Source organism: Cottoperca gobio, chromosome 23, assembly GCF_900634415.1.
Source record: "Cottoperca gobio chromosome 23, fCotGob3.1, whole genome shotgun sequence".
NCBI lineage: Eukaryota > Metazoa > Chordata > Actinopteri > Perciformes > Bovichtidae > Cottoperca > Cottoperca gobio.
Window position 1 is genome coordinate 8,171,827 of NC_041377.1, and position 16,398 is coordinate 8,188,224.

The 16,398-nt window shown below is 45.1% G+C and overlaps 2 protein-coding genes across 10 annotated transcripts; both read left to right on the forward strand.

Moving 5' to 3' along the window:
• The first annotated feature begins 19 nt into the window (after positions 1–19).
• Positions 20–6,066, forward strand: rbm17 (RNA binding motif protein 17). Of its 4 annotated transcripts, none has more exons than XM_029461868.1 (13): positions 20–175; positions 612–736; positions 1,004–1,120; positions 1,327–1,493; positions 1,734–1,846; positions 2,062–2,112; positions 2,551–2,683; positions 3,016–3,167; positions 3,474–3,524; positions 4,135–4,211; positions 4,437–4,535; positions 4,612–4,684; positions 5,814–6,066. In XM_029461868.1, the coding sequence occupies exons 2-13, from the start codon at positions 614–616 to the stop codon at positions 5,915–5,917; spliced, it is 1,260 nt and encodes a 419-aa protein (XP_029317728.1). In that variant the 5' UTR covers positions 20–175; positions 612–613; the 3' UTR covers positions 5,918–6,066. The 4 variants fall into 4 exon arrangements, with proteins under 4 accessions (XP_029317728.1, XP_029317725.1, XP_029317726.1 ...); XM_029461865.1 differs by lacking the exon at positions 20–175 and adding an exon at positions 180–295; XM_029461866.1 differs by lacking the exon at positions 20–175 and adding an exon at positions 180–295 and having other exon boundaries at positions 3,477–3,524.
• A 2,608-nt stretch (positions 6,067–8,674) lies between these two features.
• pfkfb3 (6-phosphofructo-2-kinase/fructose-2,6-biphosphatase 3) lies at positions 8,675–14,727 on the forward strand. 6 transcript variants are annotated; one of them, XR_003834547.1, is made up of 16 exons: positions 8,678–8,953; positions 10,068–10,196; positions 10,359–10,455; positions 10,553–10,619; positions 10,701–10,775; positions 10,864–10,920; positions 11,019–11,143; positions 11,273–11,480; positions 11,559–11,705; positions 11,784–11,888; positions 12,050–12,179; positions 12,268–12,395; positions 12,490–12,675; positions 12,882–12,904; positions 13,247–13,420; positions 13,707–14,727. XR_003834547.1 is itself a non-coding variant. In XM_029461862.1 (16 exons), exons 1-16 carry the CDS (start codon positions 8,875–8,877, stop codon positions 13,711–13,713), a joined length of 1,614 nt encoding a protein of 537 aa, XP_029317722.1. In that variant the 5' UTR covers positions 8,678–8,874; the 3' UTR covers positions 13,714–14,727. The 6 variants fall into 6 exon arrangements, 5 of the variants coding, with proteins under 5 accessions (XP_029317719.1, XP_029317722.1, XP_029317721.1 ...); XM_029461862.1 differs by having other exon boundaries at positions 13,247–13,297; XM_029461859.1 differs by lacking the exon at positions 12,882–12,904 and having other exon boundaries at positions 8,675–8,953.
• Positions 14,728–16,398: the final 1,671 nt, after the last annotated feature.

Here is a 16,398-nt window from a genome sequence, read left to right on the forward strand (position 1 = left end):
GCTGACATTAAAGCGCAGTGTAGTCATCCAGCCGCGAGGAGCGCGAGAGTGCACAAGTGTCGCGAAGAGCTCGTTGACTGTCGCGCTTCGTTTGTTGTTGTGCTGCTGACTTCCGCCTCGTACAGCGAGGACGCGAACCCTTTCTCTACGTTAATGTCCAGACTTCTCTGAACCGGTAGGTTGAACACAAGCTGAACTAATGTGGTTGTGTTGAACATATTTCGTTGAGGTGCAGAAAGTGTTATGTTAGCATTAGCTAAATTTAGCTCCATTGATATTTGGCCAGTCTCTCCTGGTAACGTACCTAATGTTAAATATAGCTAACGTTAAATATAGCTAACGAAATGATGCTCGTGAAGCTCGTGAATAAACGCTGATGAAAGTGTGTGTGTGTGTGTGTGTGTGTGTGTGTGTGTGTGTGTGTGTGTGTGTGTGTGTGTGTGTGTGCGTGTGCGTGTCTCTCTCTCTCTCTCTCTCTCTCTCTCTCTCTCTCTCTCTCTCTCTCTCTCTCTCTCTCTCTCTCTCTCTCTCTCTGTCTCTGTCTCTCTCTCTCTCTCTCTCTGTCTCTCTGTCTCTGTCTGTCTCTGTCTCTCTGTGTGGGCCGGAGACAGCTATGTCGTTGTATGATGACCTCGGTGTGGCTACAAGTGACACCAAGACTGAAGGCTGGTCCAAGAACTTCAAGCTGCTGCAGTCTCAGCTGAAGGTGAAGAAGGCGGCTCTGACCCAGGCCAAGGTACGACCATGCAACATATAAGAACAGTTTGGTTATACAGCACAGAGGTTTTACATAATGAAATTGGAAAATTTCACACGTACGACACACTGAAGGAAATCTGTCACAGACTGGATGCTTAATGACTCTGGTGAAGAAAAGAGTTCTAACTGTAGAGATCATAAGCTGTGTGTGTGTGTGTGTGTGTGTGTGTGTGTGTGTGTGTGTGTGTGTGTGTGTGTGTGTGTGTGTGTGTGTGTGTGTGTGTGTGTGTGTGTGTGTGTGTAGACCCAGCGGATGAAGCAGACCACAGTCCTGCCCCCGGTCATTGATCTAAAGAGAGGAGGCTCCAGTGATGAGAGACAGATCCCAGACACTCCTCCGCATGCTGCCGCTGGACTTAAGGTCTGTCTCCTTCAGTCAACCTGCCGTCATGTTTATCACAATGTGAAAACGTTCGTACGTAGTGTTAATGACACCGAGCAGAGTGGGGGGGTTTCGATGCAGCTGCACGAAGACTGGCTCATTTGCTCACAATACATGTAAATATTCTTATCAAAGTAACAAACGTCTATCTCGCTCTCGTGTTTCATGACCTGTGTTTACTTCAGGACACCGTGCCCAGTGGGTTCTCCTCTGGCGATGTGCTGATCCCGTTGGCAGACGAGTACGATCCAATGTTCCCCAACGACTACGAAAAGGTTGTGAAGCGACACCGAGAAGAACGACAGCGGCAGAGGGAGCAGGAGCGGCAGAAGGAGATCGATGAGAGAGAAAAGTACTGTCACAATCGTTGTCTTTTTCTACTTCATGCTTTCAGGGTCCTGGGGGTCCTGGGTGCTTGTAGCCATGACATTTTTATAGTCATAACAGAAGTTATCCCAAGACCCCTTTCAGATAAATCACATATTTACAGAGACCCAATGAGCGACGGTGTCTAAAGAGTACTAAAGAGTGTATACTGCTGAATATTAATGGGCAGGACTCCTGTTTGAATCTTGAACTTGGTGTGTTGCAGGAAGAGGAAAGACCGGCACGACGGTGGAGCTCCAAGTGGTTTCTCTCGTTTCCCTCCAACGGAGGGCGAGTCGGATGAGGAGGACGACTTCGACGCGGAGCGGAGGAAACGAAGTGACTGTTTTTATTGGCTTACATTTTTCATCTCACTTAAAACCAAAGTTTCTCCAGATGAGTTTGGTCCACTTTCAAGAAAGAAATCAGTTTTTAGCCTTCTTCAGATTCATATAAATACATCTATCAGACAGATAGATAACATAATAATGTGGGAACGTCTGTCAGGGTCAGATATACATGCTGTGTTGTCACGTGTGTCCTCTCTCTCCCAGCTATAGGTGGAGCGGCTATCGCCCCCCCTTCTTCACTCGTGGACAAAGACGGTACGTGTTATGATCCATCAGGTGGTGATGGTGTATCCTGTATGAAACGGGGGTGGAGACGAATGATCCCAGGATGTTGGTAGTTGGTGGTAAATCCGGCTTGTGTATCCACATTGGTTTTGGTCCCTGAAATGTAATTTACTTTGTAAGAGTCGAACACGTGGAGCTCAGTCACCTGCGGGGTCTTTAGTGAGATGGGTGTTGGTGATGTTCACCGTCCGTCCATCTCCAGCAGAGGGCAGCAGCGTGCAGCTCCATGTGTCTGAAGTAACATCTCAAGGAAGGAAACACAAAACTTTCTGTAGTTTTCACAGAGCGGCTGTGATATTACAGTGATTAAAATACAAAAGATGTGAGGAAAAGTATGAATTTACTTCTGGCTGACATCACAGGCATACATGTGGTTGTGTGTGTGTGAAGGTGTTTCTGTGTGTTTAGGCTCGTACTCCTACGAAGATGAAGGTCGTCTTGCAAGAGGCTCAAAGGCCGCCATCCCTCCCCCGATGTACGAGGACGCAGAACGACCACGCTCCCCCCCCGGACCCACCAGCTCCTTCCTGGCTAACATGGGGTGGGTGACACAGACGGCCACACAGACAGACACACACACACAAGCTGGCTGCAGGTGGTTTCTCTCGTGGACTGTACAGAAGCTGTTCTCAGGGAACATGCCACGTGTTCATTACTATCCAAACTAAATGTTCTGTATATAATTTTGACATTTATTACCTGCTATTTTGACAAAATCCAGACACCTGTTCTGCAACGCATCAACATTAACATTACATACAGGAGCGAGTTTGAATGAATATGGATTCATGATTTTAAAGGCTGTATGTTGTTGCAGCACACTGTGTGTGAGAGTAGGACTGTGGACAACAGTTTTCATGTCTCCTCCCACAGAGGTACGGTGGCTCATAAGATTATGCAGAAGTACGGATTCAAAGAAGGCCAGGGCCTGGGGAAGCACGAGCAGGGCCTCAGCACGGCGCTGTCTGTGGAGAAGACCAGCAAGAGAGGTGGAAAGATTATCATCGGTGACGCTGCAGAGAAACGTAAGTGGGTTCTCCTCATGATGCTACCTGCCCGTCTGTTCTACCTGCAACAAGAGACTCCAGCTCTGATGCTCGGAGTCTCACCTGCAGACTTCAGTCATTCCACCATCTGATTATTTACTGTGACTTTGTTTGCATGTCTTGGTACTTTCTCCATTTTGTGTGTGTGTGTGTGTGTGTGTGTGTGTGTGTGTGTGTGTGTGTGTGTGTGTGTGTGTGTGTGTGTGTGTGTGTGTGTGTGTGTGTGTGTGTGTGTGTGTGTGTGTGTGTGTGTGTGTGTGTGTGTGTGTGTGTGTGTGTGCGCAGAAGGCTCCAGCCTGGCAGCTGCTCTTGAGACTTCAGGCGGAGGCTCTGCAGGTTGGCCATCACTTTCATTTCCTGTCTCTCATTAGAGTGTGCGGCCCTGTTCATCTTGCATTCAGTGTGTGTTTGCATGTATTGATCACACTGTTGTCACTCACAGTTAGAGAGCAGTGCATCTCTGCATGTTCAGAGTTGAGTGGTGCGAGAGGAGTTCCTGATGGAGCTGTGAGCAGCATGGCTTTCTGCAACCCTTCACTGTTTACTTTAATCTGGTCTTTGTTTACCACATAAAAAGCATTTGACCTCCTCATGCATGTTGTTTGTTGTCAGCCCAAACTGAGTTAGAAATGTCTTCCTTTCCTTCTGCGAAAGCTGTGCTCTGCATCTTCCTTATTGTTTTACCCTCTTCTCCTAACCCCGGCTCAATAATGGGAAGCTAAACACTCCAAAGACTGCTGGCTGTAGCGTAATCATTACTGAATCTGCTCATTTAACTCTTCAGAAAGCAAACTGCTTATTTACAATGATGTCCTAAATGTCCAACTTTTGCTTTAAAGTTTAGAATTTTACTAGTTTGTACGTGTGAAAGTCCTGCAGCACCGACCTCAGAGGTAAGAAAAACACATTTTGACCTTTGACCTTTCTCTCCCTTTCCACCAACCAGCCGACTCTTCCAAGAAGTCCGAGGTCAACCCGCTCACAGAGATCCTCAAAAACCCGACCAAAGTGGTGCTGCTGAGGGTGTGTGTCTCTGTGTCTCTGTGTCTCTGTGTGTGCGTGTTCTCTTCTTGTCCCATGAAGAAGGCCTTATGTATGTATGTGTGTGTGTGTGTGTGTGTGTGTGTGTGTGTGTGTGTGTGTGTGTGTGTGTGTGTGTGTGTGTGTGTGTGTGTGTGTGTGTGTGTGTGTGTGTGTGTGTGTGTGTGTGTGTGTGTGTGTGTGTGTGTGTGTGTGTGTGTTCTGTAGAACATGGTGGGCCGAGGAGAGGTGGACGAAGACTTGGAGGGAGAGACAAAAGAAGAGTGCGAGAAATATGGCAAAGTGGTGAAATGTGTCATATTTGAGGTGAGCGGAGAGAATTACAAAGTGTGAAGTGGATTTATTGATCCTTTAAAACACTCAAACACACTTTGCCTCTCAGATTGCAGTTGTGCCAGACGAGGACGCGGTCAGGATATTCCTGGAGTTTGAGAGGGTGGAGTCCGCCATCAAAGGTCAGTGTGCTGTCGGCCCATGTGCACAGTGCTGAGGTCCACTAATTAGACATTTTGTAAAGCCTGGACACACTTCAGACAAACTCCTGCATCAGGTGAGAGGCTCAGAACTCTGGACCTCCGTTGTCAGTGAAACACGTTCCCATTGAGAATATTAGAAACACCTCAAACCTCCAGCGTGTGACATCATCAGGTGTAAAGTGTGGATCCTCGGGGAGTTGTGACACAGTGAGAGCAGCCAGGGAATGTTCGGAGATGCATCGTCTATGGACCAGCGCCGCACTTTATACTCCAGTGTGATACTTCTCTGGTTTCTGAACTGTAAGGCCATAGACATCACGTACTGAATTCACACTTTCTTCTTACCGTTGTATAACCGCTCTAATCATGTGGGTGAACGTGTGTCCCGTTCTAAATGTGTTGTCCCAGATCAGAATCCAGGTGAGACTCCCTGTAGTGTTACATCACATGTGACCCAGCAGCCCTGCCGGCCCCCTGCGGCAGGACCGCGCTTACATCACCGCGCTCGGAAAGCGGGACAGACGGAACGATACATAACAAACTGTCACACTGTGTGAACTATTTCTATAGACGATGGCGAAACATTTCATCCTCGTTGTGTACCTTTTTAAAAAAAGCGCTTTATAAGTTAAATGTATTATTATTGCTCAATAATCCAGATCAGTAGCACTCAGACCTCCGGGTGTGAGACATGAAGCCAGTGCATCTTAAACTGCATCCTCTGTAACATTCCTGACAGGAAGAAGGCAGAACAGATCTTCATCATGAACTTCAGTTAGTAACTGATGTCCAATCAGAGTAAAATAATGTCTGCATTAGGGCGGGGCTTCGTGTGATTGACAGGGCTTTAACTCTTTCACAGTTGTTTTCACTTCCTCAAAGTTATTGTAATGTTTTGGTCGCCTAAAAATGTTAAAGAACACGTTGACGAAGAGCACGTTGACGAAGAGCACGTTGACGAAGAACACGTTGAAGAAGAGCACATTGATGATGTGGGTTGAGGCTCCACTGTAGCTGAATATTCTACGATAATTATTTATATAAAATTAATAAGTGTGTGTGTGTGTGTGTGGCACAGTGCGACTCTAACCTCCTCTCTCCTCTGCAGCCGTGGTGGATCTGAACGGACGATATTTCGGCGGGCGAGTAGTCAGGGCCTGCTTCTACAATCTAGACAAGTTTCGTGTTTTGGACCTCGGTGAACAGCTGTGAAGTCGCGTCATGTCCTCAGGTGTACATAAAGCTTTTTATATTTGCTGAGCCACAGTGACGTGTCTGTATGTAGTGCTGAGTCCTGGTAGATTGTTGTTTTCATGGAGAATACCTTTTATGTAGAGACTAAATAAAGAGTATGAACTATGTCTAGTTTACAGTTTTCTTTATTCATGAGCATTATTCCATGTCTTGTTAATCTATCAGAAATCATCCTCGTCCTGGTGGCTGGACTCCAGTTGTTTTTTAGTGAAACTTTCACACATCCTGTCATGAGCCTAGTTTCTTTTCTGACTTTGTCTGACATAACGCCGCTTCCACAGTAGTGACGAGACATCCCCGGGGCCCGCCGGTCTTAACTTAGCCCTGATGGATTATGGGAAGAGGACCGGGACCGTGAACGCAGCCTCAGCCTCATTCAGAACTTATGTAAATGCGCCAAAAGGGCTCTGGAGTGAATTACGTCAAGAAGGATCCCACCGGAGCAGCTTTAATTCATATCAAACAGAGAAGAGTAGAGATGCAGGCTACAGGGGTCAAAGGTCGAGGTCGGTGTACGGATGAAGGAGCAGGAGACGTTGGACCGGCTGTGGAAAGACTTAAATCCTGCTTGAGTAGAAGTTATTAATGTTCCTCATGTATGCTAATAACCCTGGTGAAGGTAAAGTTATCATAACATGTATAACAGATATTAGGAGATGGTTATATAGGCTATAGTTTGAAAATACAAAATAAAATGCAGCCAGCTAAAACACTGACTTCCTTTATGGGATTTTGAATGACAAGCAAAACGGCAAAGAAGCTAAATGACATGTAGACGTGTGTGAGGGTGGGTGGGTGGTTGATGGTGTGAGCGTGTGCTGAACATGCACAGCAGAGCAGGGGATGTGATTGGCTGTCAGCGGCCTATTTAACCCTGACCTAAATACCAGCGGGTGTGACTTGAGACGAGGTGGAGAAGGTGTGTGTGTGTGTGTGGCCTTAAAGGCTAACCTGGACATGCTGTGTTCAGCTAAATTCATGAGTTCAGTCCAGTTGAAGTCATGTCTTCACGTCTTCACAACTTCACAACTTCAGTCCAGTTGAAGTCATGTCTTCATGACTTCAGTGATTTGTTTTGAAGGAAGCAGCTGACTGATATATTTACTTTTTCCACAGTGAGGATGTTTCTCTGTAAAGAGATTGAAAAGTATTCAGTCTTAGTACTATTGCAACAATGTATTACAAGTAAAAGTCCTGGGTTCAGAAAGTACAGATATATTAGCATATATATGTTCCCCCCCCCCTTCCTGTCTTATAAAGCTAATGTATTATCATAGATTGTAACGGTTTTACTGTAGTTTGAAGCTACTTTATAAACATGGGAGGGTTGTTGGTAGGATTCATCAGTGAAGTTAATAACTCGTAAAGGTCTCCTGAATCTCCACACGTCAGTGTGATGGAAACATTTAGTCCTATAACTGGTAGAAAACATACTTTGAATTTAAACTGGGAAACGATATCCGTGTTTGTATATTCGGTTCTAAACCAGGAAAGATTTACCATTTTGTGTTGAGATGTCAATCAAAGAACATTTAATTACATATTTAAAACTTAATCGAGTGTTTTCCTCACAAATATAATTTTGATTACTTTATACTCGGCCCACTGCGAAACTCTCCACGTTTGCAATATATGAACAATTAGGGCTCTTTTATTTTAATACTGAAGAAAACAAGACATAATGAAGTTGCACGAGCCTCAGTTGAATGAGCAGCTGGTATCCAGCAGTGAGAGTCACAGTACGGTGATGATGGAATCTTCTACAAATACAGGAACTGAATCAGTCTTCCTACAAACTTCATCTTCCTTCGTTCTAGCTTTAGTCTCACTACTGGGACAAACCACAGTTTCTCCACCCGAACGCAAGTTTTTATTATTCTACCTGTGTAAGAAGATAACTGCAGTAAGACTTAATGTTTCAGGAGGATGTTCAGCACATAACTCACAATAACTGCTGTTTGTCCCACAGCTGCCTTTGATTACACCCTGATCAATAAACATAACTGAGGTTTTTGTGAAAATGTTGGAGAGAGTTCAAAGTACAAGTTCAAGCTGAAGCACGGAGGACTTTCAGTAGAAAGATGGAAAAAAAGCCCGTGGTTGGTAAAGTACTTTGAATTGCATAATCTTTACAGAGGAAATGCTGCTGTAGACAGAAAATGATTTAAGTCACTGATAGTTTAAGTCACATATCTCTTCACAGAACAATTAGGTAACAGAAGGAGGTCAGTTAGAAGTCACCCTTAGGATTCACTTTTACCACAGTTAACCTATGTGTAACAGTACACACGTATAGTACAAGTACTGTTAAGTAAAGCAGAGGTTAAACACGCTGCAATAACCAGGAAACATGTCCTCACACAGGTAGAACCAAGATAATTCATGTCAGGATGAACTAATGAGTACGGTTTTACATTCGGGGAAATGGCTTCATGTTCTTAAATACATCTGTTATAAGACAGTTTCATTAATACAGACAGACGGCATTATAGACCCTTCACAAAGTGCTGAATCCTGCTCTGTGGTCCTTCCTGCTACAGTAAGTGATGCATGATGACACACACACACACACACACACACACACACACACACACACACACACACACACACACACACACACAGACAAACTCTCAAACTGAAAACATCAGCAGTGTCGGTACGTGCTCACCGTGATACATGAAATATTATGTCAGTTAACCACAGAGAGGCGCTGTGGTGTGTGTGTGGGTGTGTGTGTGTGTGTTCGTCACTGTGGTCACGTTGCTCCCGGCCGGACGGGCGGGGTTAAATAGAGGCTGTGTGCCGCAGACCGGCAGATTAGCCCGGCTCAGCTCAGAACAGTTCGCTTCGCTCCGAACAACCACCGGCTCTTCTGTGTCCCGTAGCTCACGGCCCGGTCCCCGTTTCTGTGAGGAATGACCAGAGAGCTGACCCAGAACAGGATCCAGAAGATCTGGGAGCCCACCAAGGATGACAGGCCGGCCCCCCGGAGAGGTAAAGGAGTGCATTACAGCCTACTCTCTATTTGTAATAATATACTTTATATAGTACCGCTATAGTATAATGTCGTTATCTATCCATACAGTGTGTGTGTGTGTGTTCCTTAAATGCACGCACTTGTTTCTATAGAACTAAACTTTGACCATGTTTCCATACAGTGGTCAGTGCACCTGAGCGCGTGCACCTGTTCTGCCCTGCTGCTCTTTCCACTTGTCCTTTCATTTAATTGATTTGTTGTCTCCATCAGCATGCGCGGCACGTCACATCTAATGACGAAGCTCTGGTCGCCATGGTTACCACCTCTGTGTGATGCTCTTTTCTATTCAAGATTCAAGATATTTATTGTCATATGCACAGATAACAGACAGTTATACTGTACAATGAAAAACTTACTTTACTAATCCTCCAACAGCAAACATTTAAAATTAGAACTAAAAGCAAGAGACAGATACAAGATACACAATATACAATATGAAAATGTTCACCAGCCTGATCCTGGAGTTCAGACTCCTGTAGCGTCTGCCTGATGGAGGAGAGTGAAGAGTGTGCTGGGGGGGTGTACTGTCCCTGATGATGTTGTGGGCTCTCCTGGTGACCCTGGTGGTGTAAATGTCCCGTAGTGAGGGGAAGGCTGCTTCTGTGATGTACTGTGCAGTTTTTATCACACGCTGGAGTGCCTTCCTGTCCCGGGCAGTGCAGTTTCCATACCAGACCGTGATCGCTGCTTTCACCCTGTCCACCTCAGTCTCACCTATGTACAGTGGTGTGTGCTGCACACTCCTCCTCTGTGGATCAATAATCATCAGCTGGCAGTGTGACTGCAATATATATATATATATATATATGCGAGGATCTCACAACACACAACAGAACATCAAGAAATCCCAGCAGCGACTGTACTTCTTAAGGATTCTGAGAACATTTGGCATGTCATCCAAAATAAACTGCGATGTACTATATATATATATATATATATATTTATTTATTTATGTATGGTCCAGTGTAAACAATCATCTGTGTGGTGTGAGCAGCTTCAGAGAGAGATTTTACGATCAATGTGTAGAAGTTTGCAGTTTTGTAAAACCACTGTCGGCCTCCTTCTCTGTAGCGGCTGGCGCCCCCCACTTTGCCAACCCCCCCACCGTCATCGTGATGGTAGGTCTTCCAGCTCGAGGCAAGACGTACATGTCCAAGAAACTCACCCGCTACCTCAACTGGATCGGCATGCCCACCAAAGGTACACACACACACACACACACACACACACACACACACACACACACACACACACACACACACACACACACACACACACATTCTACTGTGTTCAATCATGTTTCTATCTCCAGAACATTGTGTTCATGCTCGCTGCTTCTTCCTGTGTGTGTGTGTCTTGTAGTCTTCAATGTGGGAGAGTATCGCAGAGAGGCAGTGAAGAACTACAGCTCCTACGACTTCTTCAAGCCTGATAATGAGTGTGCTGTTAAAATCCGGCAGTAAGTGGACTGTGTGTGTGTGTGTGTGTGTGTGTGCGTGTGCGCGTGCGCGTGTGCGTGTTGTTGTTGACACTAAATGGAATCTGTCTCTCCTCAGACAATGTGCCTTAGCAGCCTTGAGGGACGTCACGTCCTATTTGAAGGACGAGGGAGGCCAAGTAGCGGTGAGTTTCCCATCATGCACTGCATGCCTCTCTACAACTTTGTCCTGATGACATGATGAAACCCGTCTCATATCCCTTCAGGTCTTCGACGCCACCAACACGACCCGAGACAGGCGAGAGTTGATCCTGCAGTTCGGCAGTGAGAACGGCTTCAAGGTAAGTGTTACTATGGCGACCTGCAGACTCAGGGTGGGACATCTACGACATCGCAGCGACTTGAACGACTTCTCCTGTTTGTGTCCAGATCTTTTTCATCGAGTCAGTGTGCGACGATCCCAGCGTCATCGCGTCCAACATCATGGTGAGTCACAAACCTCACGCTGCTTCCTGGTCACATGACATGTGTCCTCTCTGGCATCAGGCGCATTCTCTCCGCCTCACAGTCTCCCCTCCGTGCAGGAAGTGAAGGTGTCCTGTCCAGACTACCGCGACTGCAACAAGACGGACGCAATGTTGGATTTCCAGAGGAGGATTGAATGCTACAAAACCAGCTACCAACCTCTGGACCCTGATCAGTACGACAGGTAAATGATCAGTACGACAGGTCAATGATCAGTACGACAGGTCAATGATCAGTGAGACAGGTAAATGATCAGTGAGACAGGTCAATGAACCCTGTAAATGAGTCGCTCCCCGTCCGGCTCGTCCTCCAGGGATCTCTCCTTCATCAAGGTGATAGACGTGGGTCGGCGTTTCCTCGTCAACCGGATCCAGGACCACATCCAAAGTAAGATCGTCTATTACCTGATGAACATCCACGTCCAGCCCCGCACCATCTACCTGTGTCGGCACGGAGAGAGCACCGACAACCTGCAGGGCCGGCTGGGCGGGGACGCGGGCCTGTCGCCGCGGGGCAAACAGGTAGGAACCATCAAAGAGGTTTGAAACACGAAGGACGGCTTCAGGTGCTAAATGTGTTCTGCTCCCTCTCTGCTGCAGTTTGCCGCCGCCCTGGCTGGGTTTGTTCAGGAGCAGCAGCTGAAGGATCTGAAGGTTTGGACCAGCCAGCTGTGTTGCAGCATCCAGACCGCAGAGCACCTGGGAGTCCCGTACGAACAGTGGAAAGCTCTCAACGAGATAGACGCTGTGAGCATCGCCCCGACGCCACGTCTCACTGCTGGATATGTTGTGCCACACTGAAATATTATCATTTGTTCTTTTTAGGGAATGTGTGAAGAGATGACGTATGACGAGATGAAGGAGAAATACCCCGAGGAGTTTGCTTTGAGAGATGAAGATAAATACTACTATCGCTACCCTGCTGGCGAGGTAACTACACACACACACATAGAGAAACACAGAGATTTACATACAATACAATCCAGAATAATGCTCCGAATATCGAGCAAAACAACCCAAATTATAATTTTAGACCTAAGCATGCAACCCTATAACTACCATCAAATGTGTCCTCCGTGTCCTGATCCCAGTCCTACCAGGACCTGGTGCAGCGGGTGGAGCCGGTCATCATGGACCTGGAGAGGCAGGAGAACGTCCTGGTTATCTGCCACCAGGCCATCATGCGCTGCCTGTTGGCCTACTTCCTGGATAAGAGTGCAGGTGGGTACTCCAAGTCCCAGAAACCCTCTGGTTTAGTGTCATAATGTAAAAGATAAATTTATTTGTGTGTTCATATGTGTTGTTCCAGAGGAGATGCCGTACCTGAAGTGTCCCCTGCACACAGTGCTGAAGCTCACCCCGGTCGCCTACGGCTGCAAAGTGGAGTCCATGTCTCTGAATGTGGAGGCGGTGAACACCCACCGAGACCGGCCAGAGGTACTGACAAAGAACTGGATATATTGGAGAGAAGCAGACTGCACATTCATCACTATGCTGCTGGGTGTGTGAATCTACATGTGTTTCCCTGCAGGAGGTGAAGAGGGGTCCTGGCACGTTGATCAGGAGGAACAGCGTGACTCCTCTGACCAGCCCCGAGTCAAACATCAAGAAACCTCGCATCGATGACCTGGACCAGGCTCCCATCCACGAGCTGCCCCCAACCGGAGCCTCGCTGGCTCTCTGCAGCCCCTCACGCCTCCCTCTCTCCCTCTCACAGGTGGGGTTCTCAGAAACACACACACACACACTATATGTTTAACGTTTAGAGCTTCTTAAGGCCAGAACCAAACTATTTAGACTCAAGAGAAGCTCCTGATTAGAGAGTATTCATCAGGTGTAGAACATGTCTGCACGCTGCATGTTTGTTCACTCATCGTGTCCGTGTTTCCTGCTCTGCTGCCGCTCCTCCCCTGCTCCTCACAGCACTGGCTGGGCAAAGTTTGTCTGTGAGTATTCTTCTTCTTCACTTCGTTGCACTTTCCCTCCACTAGCTTCTGCTTCCTGCTGACTTTTATGGTCCAGCTCAGCTGAGAACAGGTTTTATACAGAAAACTTTCATGTACAATTTGCTCCAAATAATCACATCTGTGAGTAGTTCTTATGACTTATGTCTCATATTTCAGTAGCTCGACTCACAGGAAATGAGAGTTTGTGCAGCACTTCCTGTTTTCATTGCTGTGATTCCTGCCTGCTGTCGTCACCACAGTCTGCTTGTACTGCGTGACTCATGCTGACTGTCCTCTTGTCCTCTTGTCTCTGTGTTTGCTTTATTTTTGGCCTGCTTAAAGACGAACCGTCCTCCAGTATCTGAAGGTGGTTTCACTCTTAGTCTTTCAAAGGTAAACACACTCGAGGCTTTGCACTGCTTCATACTGTCGTTGTGCCAGCAGCCACATCTGACACTAATACCTTCAGATCAACACACTCAGAGGACTGTGGCACAGAGAACTCTTTATACAAAGGTAATCTAACTCCTAACTAGCCTGCAGGCTCATTTAGACTCCAATGTAACATGCAAACAAGCAATACAAAACAATATTATAGCTAAAAGTTAAATAACCATTTTTAGATGGACAATTTTAAAATTTGAAACACAAATTCACTTTTGTTTTTGCTTTTGATAATGTCATCCGCTTTCACACACACACACACACACACACACACACACACACACACACACACACACACACACACACACACACACACACACACACACACACAGCTCTTCATGTTTTTGTGTGTTTACAGAACCTGAGGAGAAGGTCGTTGGGCCTCCGTGACGTCCTGCAGCCAATGAAGCTGCACTGATGTGTCCCGCAGCTCAAGATGAAGGCTCAGTGACACACGTGAAACTACGAGGAAGAGTTCAAGAGTACAGAGAGACACAAGTAACTGTACCTTTTATCTGACATGCTCCCTTCACTGCCATTGTCAGACATGTTCTATCTGCGGCTGCAGAACGGCTCCCTATAAACTTTGTACAGGTTTACTATTGAGAGACAAAGACCCTCACATGCATCGTTCAGCCCATCCTCTTTCCACTTCTGGTTGTTAGTTAAACTGCATGTAGTTTACTTTGTAAACTCTTTTCATAATGTATGCAGAAGATTGGCTCCTTTTTGTATGTAGATTATTTTGCACATTGGGGATAAGTTTGTACTTTTGCTTGTTTCTCATGTCACGCTGTATTTTCATGCTGTGGAGGAGGTTTCTGCCGTCGTGCCTGTAGTGCTTGTTCTTCAAGCCTTACGTCGCTTCTCTTGCCGTTTCTCTGGAACAGAGAAGTGGTGACACATTTCACCTAATAACTCCTCATATCACATTGTTTCTCATTGTGTTTAACACTACAGTTTATGCTGATCATTAACAGAGTTCTTGATTTAAATATTTTCTTCTGCCGTCATTGTCTGCTACGCACAAATGTAAGCACCTATATTTGTGTTAAAAATATCTTTGTAATTGTGTACATACAGTATAAATGGAGATGCACAGGAGAGTCTTTTAATGAAGATTTGTGTAGAAGTATTTTTGTACTAATGTTTAGAAAGACGCCGCTGCTCACCTCTCAGTAAAACCTTTGCTAACATGTTTGCTCGAGATACCTGAAATTTGTTTTTTGTAAAAACTGTTTTCTTATATTCTTTATTTATTTCTGATGTAGTTTTGGATGCTTGGAACGAGAGGCACCTTGTTTAATCTGGGAGCACAGTATGTTGAACAGTTGATTTTGCATCAGTTGGACCAATAAAAGAACTCCTGGAAACACACAGTGTTTGTTGTTTGCTGATTTACATGAGGCCAACATGCTCTGTGTGCCCTTTGTATTTCCTTCTGCTGCTTCACACGCTGCAGGGGATCCGGCTGACAGTGACTCAGCATTCAGGATGTTGCTGTGACGTTGCATGGATGTGGATGAAACCAGACTGAGCACAAAAATACATTATTATAATATTATTACATTGGTAAAATCAGCTTCTGTGGCAGATTAAAAATGCTTGGTGAACTTTTAAAAATATGTTTTGACATACTATAAATCTTTTTATATTTTTCGACACACTGACTTTAATATTCTTTGACTATAATCTGGTCTGTCTCTACTTCTTGGCTGCATTGAACTTATTCTGAGTTGTAATTACACTGGAAGCACTATATAAATAAAGTTTATTGTTATTATAGATGCTGAATACAGTTGCATGCCATAACTTCACACACACGTGTGAGTCCACCAGCATAATGAATCTATCTTTGTCGCTCCTTATCATGACTCAGCAGCTCGTCTCCCTGCTGATCTCCTTATTAGCCCGTCATGTGTCTCATTTGAGCTGAAAGTAATCTGCTTGTACCTTCACAGATTATATACACACATGCATAAACATGAACTCTTTGACAGACACGAGAGTGACATTCATAGTCGCCTGCCACTGCAGTGTGCTACTTCTAATCCCTGCAAACATCTACACAACTATCCACAAGACCAATAACGCTACAGTCTTCATAGATGTGGATTTAATCTGTAAATGGATATATATGAATCATAAGTGCATATATTTATTTAGCATTGGCTTTTGTTTTGTTGCCTGAAAGAAAATGACAGCAGAAATGTGTCTGACTGTCAAAAGAACAAAAATAAATATATGAGAAAATCCCAAAAGCTGAACCCCTGCGTGGGTGTGAGGTCCCTGAGATAGTGTGTGACGTACTCTATGAATATGCAGCAGTGTGTTCCTGCCACATGCAGCTCAGGTCCACCCTCTGCTTGTTATGTCTGCTTTGTAAAGAACGCATTACCTCCATTACTGGCGTGGTGGAGTGAAAACGCATCCCTCTCTCTTTGTGCAGAGGCCATTGATGGGGAGATTTTGCGTTGAATGGAGAGGAGAAGTCCCTCGGCAGAGCAGATTAAATAGATCATGTGTTATCCCTGAATACACTGCCGCTGAAATAAAAGCCCTTTTACGTGATCCTCTGCATAGTTCTGTCACAAACAAATGTCTTACTGCAGTGACTCAACGTTTCTGTTGTTGCAATTGTGGAGTTTTCTCATTACGTTACATTACAGGTCATTCAGCAGACGCTCTTATCCAGAACTCGCAGTGAACTCACTGCAGGGACAGTCCTGGAGCAGCTCAGGGTTAAGTGCCTTGCTCAAGGGCACTAGACCACTAGACCATCACCACCTCATTATTTCTCAATACTTTAATAATATTTATTTAACTTGAACTATTTACTTGTTTAACTTTATATATAAATGTGACAGCAGCATTACAATCTTACAAATTGCATTACAAAGTGATAAATACATATAATAAACTTTAAATAACTACATATAATAAACTTTAAATAAATACATATAATAAACTTTAAATAAATACATATAATACACTTTAAATACATACATATAATAAACTTTAAATAACTACATATAATAAACTTTAAATAA